This window comes from Artemia sp. Qi Xiang Cuo, chromosome 11 (assembly GCF_049724085.1).
Source record: "Artemia sp. Qi Xiang Cuo chromosome 11, ASM4972408v1, whole genome shotgun sequence".
Taxonomy (NCBI): domain Eukaryota; kingdom Metazoa; phylum Arthropoda; class Branchiopoda; order Anostraca; family Artemiidae; genus Artemia; species Artemia sp. Qi Xiang Cuo.
This window is the reverse complement of record NC_142804.1, coordinates 15,570,045-15,583,405: the sequence shown is the minus strand read 5'-3', so window position 1 is coordinate 15,583,405 and position 13,361 is coordinate 15,570,045. Positions and strand designations below refer to the sequence as shown.

The 13,361-nt window shown below is 33.1% G+C and overlaps 2 protein-coding genes across 2 annotated transcripts in view; both read left to right on the top strand.

Annotated features, from left to right (window-relative positions):
- Nucleotides 1-1,125, top strand: part of LOC148946689 (transmembrane protein 14C) — an 8,178-nt gene extending 7,053 nt beyond the window's left edge. Inside the window, exon 3 of the mRNA XM_089096393.1 lies at nucleotides 1,015-1,125. Within this exon, the coding sequence (XP_088952519.1) occupies nucleotides 1,015-1,125 (111 nt within the window). The remainder of the gene's footprint in view (nucleotides 1-1,014) is intronic.
- Nucleotides 1,126-1,177: 52 nt separating this feature from the next.
- On the top strand, nucleotides 1,178-11,936 carry LOC148946688 (uncharacterized). The gene is made up of 4 exons (XM_089096391.1): nucleotides 1,178-1,307; nucleotides 3,327-5,833; nucleotides 9,702-10,009; nucleotides 11,674-11,936. Exons 1-4 carry the CDS (start codon nucleotides 1,178-1,180, stop codon nucleotides 11,876-11,878), a joined length of 3,150 nt encoding a protein of 1,049 aa, XP_088952517.1. The 3' UTR covers nucleotides 11,879-11,936.
- The last annotated feature ends 1,425 nt before the right edge of the window (nucleotides 11,937-13,361 follow it).

The window sequence follows — 13,361 nt, the reverse complement described above, 5'->3', positions numbered from 1 at the left end:
ATTTAGCTAATTATTCAAACCTCAAACTGACAAATTCAAATAGTTCATGGACAGTTCGTATCAATTCGGCAATTGAACAGTTCGTAGAATTAAGCGAAAAAACGGGTTATGTTTAAATAAAGCAGTGACAAAGAATAAAAATCAACAACACATTAAACAAAATCTGAATATTTCAACTCCACATACGGGAGCTTTTATCAATGGTGAAAAATGGAAAAAAATAGTTAAATCATCTAAAGAAATAGACAAATAAAAATAACACACTATTTCTCTTGTGCATCGTTTTTTTTGTCTTTCTCTTTGGAGGATTTAACTAAATATAAACAAAAGACAAACAAGTCTAAATAAAACCCAAGTCTTAATAAAACTTCTAATATACTGCAGAACTGTAATCAAAAAGATTTTGGAGGGATCTAGTTACCCTCCAATTGCTTTTAGCTCTTAAAAAGGGCGCTTTGAACTCACAAGTCTTCTTTTTTGACAAAACTTCTCTCGCAGTTCTATGATCAATACCATTATACCTGGTGAAAAAAACACCCATCTTTGACACAAAAAAATACCTTATTTTTGTAGTTAGGAGCTCAGAAATACTTTACGGGGGATCTTTGGATCCAAAGTGCATGGTAATATTTCATTAAGATCGTATTACATTTTTCGGTGATGAGGGAAGGTGGGATTTCTGAAACTAAGGAAAATTGCTAAAGCTAACAATTGTTGATGGTTATATTTAAGCTTCACAAAATTTACGCATTTGAAATTAGCATAAAATGAAAAAAAAAATTCATAAATAGCTGTATTTTAGCGGTTTGGGCACTGTTGAATTTTCTTTGGCTTTTTTCGTGTGAGGGTTTGGCTGGGGTTGGCTTTTCTGAATCTATGGAGATTTGCTTAAGGTAATAGCTGTTGATGGGTACTTTTAAACTTGATAAAATTTACATATTTGACATCAGCAAAAAAATCAAGATTTTAAACATTTATAGAATTCTAAATTTTAGAATCATTTGAATCCTTCAGAATCAATTGAAAAACGCTGAAATGACCTCACTTCAAAAGACCGAGTACAAACCATCATATTACGATTCTTATAAAAAAGAAGTTTATGAAATGGCCTCAGCAAGAAAATGAGAAACAGTATCTCTTCGTTGTTTTGTTTTCAAATTTAAACTTGTACATTTTAATGAATCTAAACCCATTTATTTTATTTAAGGAGTCACTATTGGTATTATGCCTCTTCGGAGCAATAGCTAGTGAGGACAATCCAAACGCTGATAGCAGTAATCAAAATTCAACAACAGAAATTGCACAAGGTAATTTTATCAAGATCTATTCACTGACTAAATTTCCAACTATTGTATATGGTGGAGCCTCGAGCTCCCCAAAACTGGCGAAAAAAATTTTCCAGATAGCGGCCTTTTTTTGACACTGAAACTTGATGGCTCGTTTTTTTCTTTTTAAGAAAACTGTGAGGGTTTTTACAGGAGCGCACCCAAGGGTTACGCTCCTGTAATTTTACAAATCCTGTAATTAATCCTGTAATCCTGTAATTTTACAAGCTCCTGTAAAATATTTGAAATACAAAATTGGTGTTTGCTACATCAGAGTGGAGATCTATGCCATTTTCTATTTTTATATTTTTTAGATTTATTTTTATTTTTATTTTCTTTGACTAAGCAATTGCTTAAAAATATAGATGAAGCGTAGAAAATAAGTGAAAATCCTGTTGTGATTGAAATTTTATGTCTTAGCCCCTCTCCCTTCTCTCCATTCAAACTTCGGTATCCTGACTATATGCTTGACTTACATTACTGAACAATTATCATAGCTTAATCTATAATTTTATGTAAAATTCAAAGAAAAAAAACGGCATAGTTAAAAATTTGATAGACAATACCATATTATTTGATAGAAATCAATTATTTTCAGTCTCAGTCAAAGACTAGTTCGCTTCCTTATAAAACTTGCGAGTTTGTGAACCTCTTTTATTCCTCAATCCTTTGGTATTGCTGGGGATTGGTCTCTGCTTTGATTTTCCCGTGTTCCTGAATTATATTTTCAAAATTCTAAAGTTATAAAGTTTCAAAATTGGAATCAAAACCAAAAGAGCTCCAGGAAGGCTCTAGGTAGAATTCTTCATTCAGAACTTCATTCACTTTCATTCAGAAATACCGACTGAATTTCACAACAGCAGGCATTTCTCACTTGGTCATTTCACAAGTCAAAATCTTAGGGAATCTTTCCTATGCCTCAAGAAAGAATATAGCCACCACTAATTGTTTGTGTATCTTAAATGTTTTTGTTCGGTTAAGATATTACTTTCTTTCTTTTTCTTTGAGGCATTTCTTCCCTTATTAAACTGTTTTCGTACTTTTGTCTTCACTTTCTGAGTTATTTTTTCTCTGTTTTATAGCAGTTTTCTGTGAAGATGAAAGGGAAACGTTGGGTAACGAAAATACCGAATAAATACAGCTTCACTTACGGTGTACTAAAGACGGTGGGTGCAGTGAAGATGTTAAAGGTGAAATAGCCGAAGCCCAGGGTGTTCTTCATAGTTCATACATGTCAGAACTCTTATCTGCCCCGCTTAAACGTCATATCTGATATTTTCACGCTTTTGAAATAATTGTCAAAAATTGTTTGCTAAGCCGACCTCATAGGGAGAATCGCCTTGGTAACCTTTTTTGAAAAAGTCAAAATTTTGGGAATAAAAATAATGACGTATCAAGTGCTCACGTTTCTCCCCGTAAAACTTTTGTTAATTCATAGCACTCAAAACTCTTTAGTATTGGGGGAGGGGGGGGGGGTGATAATTAACTGACAAAGACATTTTCCCCCATTTTTTATCAATGCATACACGGAAGAACTAGCATGCTTTCTGCGTCGCTTCGTTGATTTTTCTAAGTACCGAAATTAGCAACTCATAATTCCGCCGGTGCACGTGCCTTTAAAATCAGAAAATTGGTTCTTAATAAAGCTTAAAAATTAATGTTTTATAAATTACCTTATTGGTCTTTTAAGCATCAAAATTAGCAGTCCAACTACCCAATTTCAGATACCTATAAATTTCTTGGTATTGGAATGAGCAAGCTGATGCCCAATTTTAGATTAAAAGAAGCCCTTATTCTGTTACCGAAGAGCCATCTTTAGTTTTACCGCCCCACCCATAACTTGCAGGGAGGATCAGGAAAAGTCTCCCAGACAGGGTTCATCCTTAAAAAGTGTAATAATATTTAAACTCTCACGATTTACCGAGGACAATAAAGAACATTTGTATTCCTTATACCATCTATGTACTGATGACTTTCTTTAATTAGATTTTAAAATTTCAGATACCAGCAGCATTGTTAAAGAAGTGGCTATTGTGGAGAGTGCGAAGGGAAAACTCGGAGATACTTATGTATCAGAAAGTTTGACAAACGTGACGAATGTCAGCAACAAAAATAAAAGCACAGATATTCTACAAGCAATTAGAGTGGAACATGACAACAGTGTTGAGGAAGGAGCTTTAATTCCCTTAGAGAACCCATCTATCTCTCTAATAAAGGAAGAAAATCCAAAGGACAGGTATATAATTCGTCTGAAAAAAGAAGCCCTTAAAAACATGACAAGTCCATCCTATAAGACTGATAATGGCAAAGACTTGCTAACATCTGCCTCAAAGGAGCTTGACCTCATTTTTAATAACTTATCCCAATTTGTAAATGAAGATGGAAACTTTTACTTAAAATCGGCTGATGTTGATTCAATACAAAAAAATATGGATCTAATGTTTTACGACATCGTAAGAGATCCTGAAACCTACGCCGCGTCTTTACAGACTGATGAAATAGCGTCATTGGTGGGAGGAGTAAATAAAACCCTTGTAACCCTTTTAAAGCAACAGTCACAAAATGCAACAATGGTTCAGTGGTATATAGATCAGGTCTTTCAGAGAATGTTTGGTACAAAAGTTTTAGATAAGCCTTTACCCAGCTCAGTTAAAACTGCAACTAATACAAGTATTATTGCTACAATGATGAATTCAATAATTGATGAGCTAGTTGATCTTGTAAATGATACAAGAAAGAGACTCAATAATCTACCGGTGGCATCGGTTTCACAGAAGGTTGACGCTTACGATATATTCAAATCAGTAACCCAGGTCAAAACAACAGTTACGACAGTTGAAGAAAATATTAGTAATCAAGTTGACTCGTTAAGTGAAAAGATTTTAGAAAATATTGATGATATGAAAAAGATTATGAGCCAAATTTTAGAGCTTAAAGACTTAACAACAGAAAATAAAGCTGGTGTTGAATCACTATCTTCTGCTATAGGCAGCTTATCGTCAATCGCAAAGCCTCGGTGTGATGCTTGTCTTCTACAAACTGCGGCTAATACCGCTCTTGGGGGGATAGGAAAGAAAATAGAAGATATCAATTCTCTTGTATTGAAGCTAAGTGAAAATGAGCCTGCACTGAATCTTGAAAATTTCAAAAACTTCACAAGCACTTTGATTGTTGCACTTGGCAAGTTTATTAAGATGGAACTAAGTGAAATGAAGAATATTCAAAATGAGCTCTTCAACAATTTAGAAACTAACATTGTCAAAAGTATAGAAACAAAAGACAGCCATCTAGGAACAATAGAAAGCGCAGTCAAACGAGAAATATCAAGTCTGGCTTTCAAAATTACACGAACAAGTAAAGTTTTAGAAGACGTTCTCAAGACGATTGTAGAACTTGACAAAAAAGTCGCACATGTTGACGATCTTGTAAATGAAGGTGTTACAAATGAAACTTCAGAAAAGCTACAAAAGAGCGTGCTTGCTTTGTCAACAACTCTAACATTTGCAATGAAACTTTTGACTGATCTTACAAAAACTATTAATGACAGATTTGACCAATACGAAGCTCAAAGTGCTAAATATAATGGAAATCTTTTGCAAAAGACTGACGATCTTAAAGGACTACGTGAGCTTATTGAAGAACTACACAGGATGGAATCAGCTACAGTAGGTGAATTAAGTAGCTTAGTTTCTGCAAATAGCAAAGAATGGAAAATTAAGTTAGATCTATTCGCAAAAACCATTGAGTCAATTGTTGATGGTAATAAGGATTTGATGAAAAAAATACAAGAGAACTACAGAAACCATACGTCATCAATAAATGCGGGTTTTCAATTTGGTACAGTATCTTCAGCCATGTTGCATCAGATATTGCGAGAAATAAACACGACTCTTAACTACTTGGATGGGAATGTCAATAGATTTATGACATCGACACACTCTGCTTATACTAAGATTGCTAAAAGCATTGCTGACGCTTATAGGCCAAGCCCTAGAAATACTGAATACCCAGAAGTAGGCAATGAATTAAAAATTCTGGAAGCACTTGAAAGAAAAATAAGCGGTTGCAAATCTCGAAGATCCAGCATTGAGCCAAGAGACTCTTCTAATGAAACAACACTTGAGGGGGATGACATTCGATATAATTATGAAGACTTGATCTGGGTCCTCAAGGCTTGTCACACCAACGATCCAGCATTGTGTGGGTATGCCTGGTGTGCTAAAGTATGTGGGTTTGACTGTCCTTTTGATTGTAATCGGTATGTAAGCTGCTTCGGTAAATACAAAGGCAATAAAGATCTTGTCCGTGACTGCCACATTGGTGTTGAGGAAGTTTTTGTAAGGCCAATCACGTCGGAACAGAGCTTGAAGGTTGACTGCTCAGACGCACTATTCCAAGGTAGAGAAGCTGGTACAAATTTTGCCATTTTTGATGTTACTGGTGGAAACTTTTACAAGAAGCACACTTCTAATTGCAACATTTCTTCAATTGACCAAGTTGTTAAAAATGTAAGTAGCAATAGTTACTAATTCAACCGTATATAAAATTTATAAATTTTAAAAATAATTTTAATATATTTTTCAGCTGGGCTTCCACTCTTAGCCGAGGGGTTAGCACGCTAACCTTGAAATCGTGAGAACAGGGGTTTGAGTCTTGGTGTCGCTGGTTGTTTGATTTGAAACGGAGGTCAGGGGTGTGACTCTATAAGCTCAGCCAAATTCAGCCCACTCTAAATGGGCACCTGAAAAACTCTGGGAGGAAAACACAAGGTGGGTTGGATGATTTTCCCCTAACCACGCATTGCACTTCCGACCGAAGACAGGGAATCAGGAGATCGTCACCTCTGCTACGCAGACCATTGGTCAGCGTGGGAGTTTTTTTCTTTTTTAAAGTGGGCTCAGCATTCTACAATTATTGACAGTTTAAGAAGAAAAGATTAATGTTATTTCAAAAACGACTTTCACAAGCAATAAGCAACTAATGTACGTTTCTTGTTAAATGAGCATAAAAAGTTGCAAAATAAATTACTACTACTACTAATAACTCACTGCAGCACCATACCGCCTGAGACCAACACGGCTGCGCACGCTCCTACTTTACCCCAATCTATTCAAAGCTGCACTCTTTTTCCCCTCCAATCCCCTCATGAAGTTCCACCTAACTTTAAATCTTCCTTATAACCTTTTCCTACTCCATTCGGGGACGAACTGCTTCTTTTTGGTCCCAGGTGGACGGACAAAAAAAAAACTTCTGTCATCCTTCATCCTTAGAAGGTGTCGTAGCCATCTTATTCTTTCTTTCATTATAGCCCAAGAAAGCCCGGGTGAACCCCATTTTTTATATAGCTTCAAATTTAATAACTACAAGTTTATTAATAAAATTACCATATTATAAATACGAGATAAAAAATACAAAAATATGTGTCCCTTCGACTCCCGTCCCTAAATTGCTCGTTTTTTTTACGAGCAATCTCGTATAAATACGAGATAAAAAATACAAAAATATGTGTCCCTTCGACTGCCGTCCCTAAATTGCTCGTTTTGTTTACGAGCAATCTCGTATAAATACGAGATAAAAAATACAAAAATATGTGTCCCTTCGACTGCCGTCCCTAAATTGCTCGTTTTTTTTACGAGCAATCTCGTATAAATACGAGATAAAAAATACAAAAATATGTGTCCCTTCGACTCCCGTCCCTAAATTGCTCGTTACTAGACAGTTCAGATAATAAATTTTCACTAGTATAATTTGAGAGTTGAGGGACAAAGAAACAAATAAATGTGCATGCATTCAAGAACCGGTCGGGAAGATAAAAATAGTCAAATGATTGAATAAATAACTATCTGTCACAACAACCTTCAACCACGCTACAAACTCAGCTAGATACAGTGGCGTCAATTCAGGTAAATGTAGCGGGAAGGGAGAAAATATATTTTCAAAGTCTTGGCGGTTAATTTTATTTTATTTTTTCAATTGTTCCAATAAAAATACTCCAATAAAAGGTATTTTTCAAATTCTAGTTTTGGGGGCAAAAAAATCTTGGGGAGGAGGCAAATGCTTTACGTTTCAACGAGAGATAAATAATTTTGGTTTCCGTTTTACTACAAGAGCTGGGACTAACGTCTATGATGAGTCATTAGCAATAGTATTAATTTGTAGTATCGATAATAATAATTATTTGTAATAATATAATAGCATAATAAAAACATATATAACTATATCATAAAAAATAATAGTATGTGGTAGTAATTGATAATATTGTGATATATTAATATTAATTAATAAAATCAATATGATGTATATAAATAATACAATAATAAAAATAGTAGTACAATTTATTTGTTTCAATTCAAGATGCATTTAATTCTGCAAAAGCACTCTTTTTTGTTACATTATAAAGGTTTGTTCAAAATGAATGCTTAATATATCTCATTTCTTTCGTAATATCTGCCTGTTACGCTAATTACTAAAAAAAAATTTCTTGGGCCACATTGCCTTTCCATTCATAATAAAAAAAATTATAAATGCGAGAAAATAAAGAAAATATCAAAAAACACACAAATGCTATTCAAAAGACAAAAAAGAAAGACGAATGAGACTCACGGTTAAACAATTCCAAATATAGAAATTTGCGTAACTATGCAACACGTCAGGTTGACTTCTATGTATTTCCACATAATATTATAGCAAATAAAAAAATAGTAAAGCGAACAAATTAGCATTAAAATTTTCTGGACCTGCATTTTATTTTCATTACTAATAATTTATAATAATTTATTTCTAATCTTTTATTTTCATTACTAATAATAATAGTGTATTTAATACTATGCCGGTAGTGAGTGTATACATGACTACTTGAGGTACACAGAGGTGCATCTTTTGAAGTATACATTCGAATGCATTTAATGTCCTTTGAGCAAGAGGGGTGAATTTTTTTTTCCAAGGAAGTTCTATCTTCATTACCTTTTCTGATCTAAATTCTTCTCTAAAAGACCATACATAAAGAGGGGAAACTGATACAGAAAACGGTTATTAGCGGTCATAAACGGTAACAAATGGTTAACAGTCTTCATTACCTTTTCTTACTTAAATACCATAAAGAAAGGAAAACGAGCAAAAATGGGGTTTTTAAACGTCCAATGAAAATACTGACAAAACACAACAAAGCGAATATTGCGAGGGGACAAACGTCTCTCTTCTTCAGCGCGAAATGGAAAAATATATTCAATGAGAGCGCCGAAGAAAAAAAACAACGAAATAAAACGCGGAAAGTCAATTTGAATGTGAAAAAAAAACAATAAAAAAACCAAAAATTAAAAGATGAATAAAATTCAATAAAAGCCAAAAGTATAAGAATTAAAACCAAAAAGTACCTAACAACCATAAAAGTGAGTCATTCACCAATATCCGTGATTTGCAAAAAATCCAAAACTTGGAACCGCTATTGACGGATACTAGCGTATAACTGAAAATGGAAGAAAAACATTCATTTACTGAAAAAAAAACGAACCAGTAATTGAATGAGTTGGAGAGCTATGTCATCTGATTTCTGATTTTACCAATTGCATTCCTTGCAGATACTCTTTGAGACTTAGGGGGTTGTTGACGTGTCTGATTAAGTGATTGGGAAAGTGGTACAAGGTTTATATCTGGGACTACTAAAGTATCGACTTCTCTTTTGAGAAAACCAAAATACGACTCATCTATTCTTAAATCACCTGAATCCCAGTTCAAAGCCAGAGCTAAATGTTGGTATTTATAAATTTCAACAGCTTCTCTTTAGTGCTAGACAATACCTTTGTCATGCAAAATTAGGCTAGCTTGATTTCTTTCTTTATGTTATGTCAGGTCAATGTGGTTTAAGAAATTATCTTTGACCTAAATACCCCTCCGAAAAAATTTATCCACAGAGGGAAGACTGATATGAAAACGGTTATGAGCGGTCATCAACGGTTATAAAGGATTAACGGTCATCATTACCTTTGCTGACTTAAATACCGCTTAAAAAACTTACCCACAAAGGGAAAACTGACACGAGAACGGTTATAAAGTGTCATAAACGGTTACAAATGGTAAGGAAGATCCGTCTTCATTACCTTTTGTGACGTAACTTCTCCTCCAAATACATGCCCACAAAGGGAAAACTGTCACAAGAACGGTTATAAACGTTCATAATTGATTGTAAACGTGTAGGAAGATCCATCTTTACCCTTTCTGAATTAAATACTCCCCCCCCCGATAATAAAACTTTCTCCAATGTCAGTTGTTGCTGTTATCAGTGGCTTATCACAATTCATGCATGGGTGACTTTCAGTTTATCTGCTCTTTAGTTGTGAGTGTTTCCTAGTTTTAAAATTATATTACTTATAATTGCAGGTTACTGACATAAAAGGCTATACCATTTTAGCCAGCTCTTGCATGAAATGTAAAGAACATCTGAAAGACTGGAATGGGGCGAACGTAACGCATCTTATAGATTATGTTACAAAGAATTGTACATCTGACGTTCATCAATGTAATGGTATGACTGCAAACCCAACCGGTATTTGTTGTCCAGTTTATCCATGTAATATGAGGGACAAAGAATCGTGTTGTGACAGAGGCTGTTTGAGATACTATAGATCACCTCAAAATTGCTACAAACCCAAAATTTTGGTTTCATCGCCTTTTGTTACTAATCATGAGTGAGTAGCCCCTTTCTTAGCCCTATTCATAAGTCAGTTGTCCCTTTCTAATAAAACTTATCAGGAATTGCCCGAGAACTGCCCGAACGCTTTGTCTTATCTGTTTTTAGTCAAATTAAGTATTACTTTTAATTAATCCTTTCGATTGAGTCAATCCTTTTAGTTCAATTAATTCAATTCAATTATTCCAAAGCAATTCATTCATTATTTTTGTTCATTTTCAAATAATCCATTTTTTTATTTAATTTTTTTCTTAAAGAGGGATTAAGCAGCCTCGTTTTTTTTACCTTGTGAAACTGATTTGAAATAAATAACTTCCTTTAGATGGTTAAAGTTGCTTGAGCTGATCTTTTCACAAGCTGATCTTTTGGCAAGGCTGGTCTTTTCCCATTCATTTAATTACATGATGAAAAAAAATAATGGAGTGAATATGTTGGGTTTAATATTTCATTTCTGACAAATCTTACTTTTAAAAATTTTGCCCGAAAAATAAATTAATTCCTGTTTTTGCCCGAAAAAAAAAATTCCTGTTACTGGACATGAAGAGCCTTTTTATTTATTTAACTACTATTATACTTTTCTTTGTCTTTACTTTGCAAAATATTTTCTTTTTCTTTTTTCTAGGTTTACATTGAAAAGAATATCCCCAATAATCCTCTTTTGTCCTCAAATCGAATTTTATTTGCTTATGAGCGTTTTTAATCATCCCCCTGGCATAGTTGGTATCCTTAGTGGTAAACTTTAGCTCTGAAAAAGACGACTCAAATGGTGTCAATTTCTTATATATTTATTTTACTTTCGGAAAATTGTCGTGGGTCAAGTTTAAGCTGAAATATCAGACAAGCGGTGATAAATCTTATTTCCCTTGTTCCTTAGACGAGAGCCCCTTCAAACTGAGCCCCCTGGTTTGTTCAGACTGTAAGTCACTTGAAAAAGACCTAGCCTTGGCTGCTGAATTTATGTTCATGTGGGACTATGCTTTCTTTACCTGAGAATTTTTTTTTCGTTTCTGAGCCTTAATCTATTTTTATCACACATGGGACACACGTGTATGTATTTATAAATTAAAACTTTAACTATTGGGAAGCCGATTGCCAAGCTAAAAGGATACACAGAAGCCCAAAATAACGCCACTCTTTAGAAATAACGCTTCTTCCTCTTATTTCTCACATATATATATATATATATATATATATATATATATATATATATATATATATATATATATATATATATATATATATATATATATATATATATATATATATATATATATATATATATATATATATATATATATATATATATATATATATATATATATATATATATATATATATATATATATATATATATATATATATATACATACATTTATATTTATTTATATATATATATATATATATATATATATATATATATATATATATATATATATATATATATATATATATATATAATAAATATAAATAAATGTATGTATATATATATATATATATATATATATATATATATATATATATATATATATATATATATATATATATATATATATATATATATATATATATATATATATATATATATATATATATATATATATATATATATATATATATATATATATATATATATATATATATATATATTATTTCTTTTTGCAGCTTAACAGCAGGTTCTAGAACAATCTTAGGTAGTTTGTTCGTCGGTAAAAGTGTGGAAGTGTCTGTGGTATTTCCGGAAAGATGCGTCATTCCTGGCTTTCAGATGATTGTTGCTGCAATGAAGGAACTACCAAAGGGCAGCAAGCACCCTGGACAGAAAAGCCTGGAAGAACTATCTATCAACGAATCATCAGGAAAACTTTAGTATAGTATTTGGTTTGAGTTTATGAAATAGCAATGGATTAAAGTCTACTTCTATATAGCTTTGATGCGTTTGTTATTTTTAGTATCATTACTGACCAATTCAAGGGAAAAAACAAAGAGTAAAGGTAGCTTACAAGAGTGGAAAGTGGCGCTAGTGCTGATAAAAACTACCAACGCAACTTTCTCCTTCTTCTTCTTCTTGCAGCAAGACGTGGCGTTTCCCGCCTCATCTGGCATTCGAAGTTCAGACGTTACGTGGAAATCAACAATGCCATCTAGTTTTTGGAGTTTCTTTGCATTTTTTTTTCAAGCTTTGTGATTGTGTTTTTTTCCAAAATTTAGGTCTAATACTGCATTAATTTTGCAATTACACTGATTTTACTAATTTTTGCCTTATTATAATAGTAAAAAATCACAAGAGACGTCAACCACTATATGGCACTGGTGATTTATTTCGACATAGCGTCAGTGTACGCTCTTGTAATTTACCCCTACTATTGGGAAAAATACAAATGGGAAACATGTGTGTTCCAAAAGAGGGTTCTATAGACTCACAGTACACGGAATTTACAATTTACACAGTATTACAATTTTTTTTTTTTTAGCAAATTCTATATACAAAGAAGGAAGTAGTACAACAGTTAGGTGATAATTGGAATACTACAGAATACGGTAAAGTTTAGTCTGGAATTTGGTATTAGACAGTATTAGTTTTAAACCTTGATGTTTTTGCTCCTCTAAACATTATTGCTGACCCATTTAGGGGAGAGAGGCACAACTGTGAAAACTTTGCTTTCCATAAAAGGGGCGTACACTACCACGCTTTATGAAGTATATGCAGTGTATGCAATATCATGAGCAGCAAAAATTTAGAAAATTCTATTTACGTATGAGGAGTCGATCCGTTAGTCAACTGATGAGCAGAGCAGGCTCTCTGGAGACTTTAAAAAACAATGTTAAAAAAAACTGACCAGTCAGAAATGATTGCCATTTATAGCTGATTCAGGATTGATAGCTTTGATATAAATTAATCTTAATGTAGTAAAATGTTATTTTGAATTCAAATTTAAGGGAATTTCGAAAATGGCCTGAGACCACTAAAAATAGCCTCAAATAGGAACAAAAAGTAAACCATTGGAATAACCTTGTTGATCCTTGGGAATCAATAGCCTGAAATCCCTATGCAGTCCCCTGGCTGGAATAACAAGGAAAATCGCTTTTTTGTATGGGTAGCACTGACGTGTCCTTTTTTTCCGTTTTTTCCTTCTCCGCAGCTAAACATCATGGAGAGCAGTTTATAGCCTCATTGTACAGAAAATTGCCAAATCTAGTGCTTTTTGCAATTGAAAAAAACACAATAGCTTAAGTAAAATCAATTTTTGGTAAAAAAAGCTGCATCTTCGTATACAAGATGATTAATGACGTCATAATTGTAGGTTGCATTCCCAAATAACGTTATAGTAAAACTTTATGATTACGTCCGT

Bases quoted from the DNA above. Each gene is read 5' to 3' on its own strand.
- LOC148946688 (XM_089096391.1), top strand. From the start codon at position 1,178: ATGAATCTAAACCCATTTATTTTATTTAAGGAGTCACTATTGGTATTA. The intron at 1,308-3,326 runs GTAATTTTATCA...TTAAAATTTCAG, and splicing joins AACAACAGAAATTGCACAAG to ATACCAGCAGCATTGTTAAA. The intron at 5,834-9,701 runs GTAAGTAGCAAT...TTATAATTGCAG, and splicing joins TTGACCAAGTTGTTAAAAAT to GTTACTGACATAAAAGGCTA.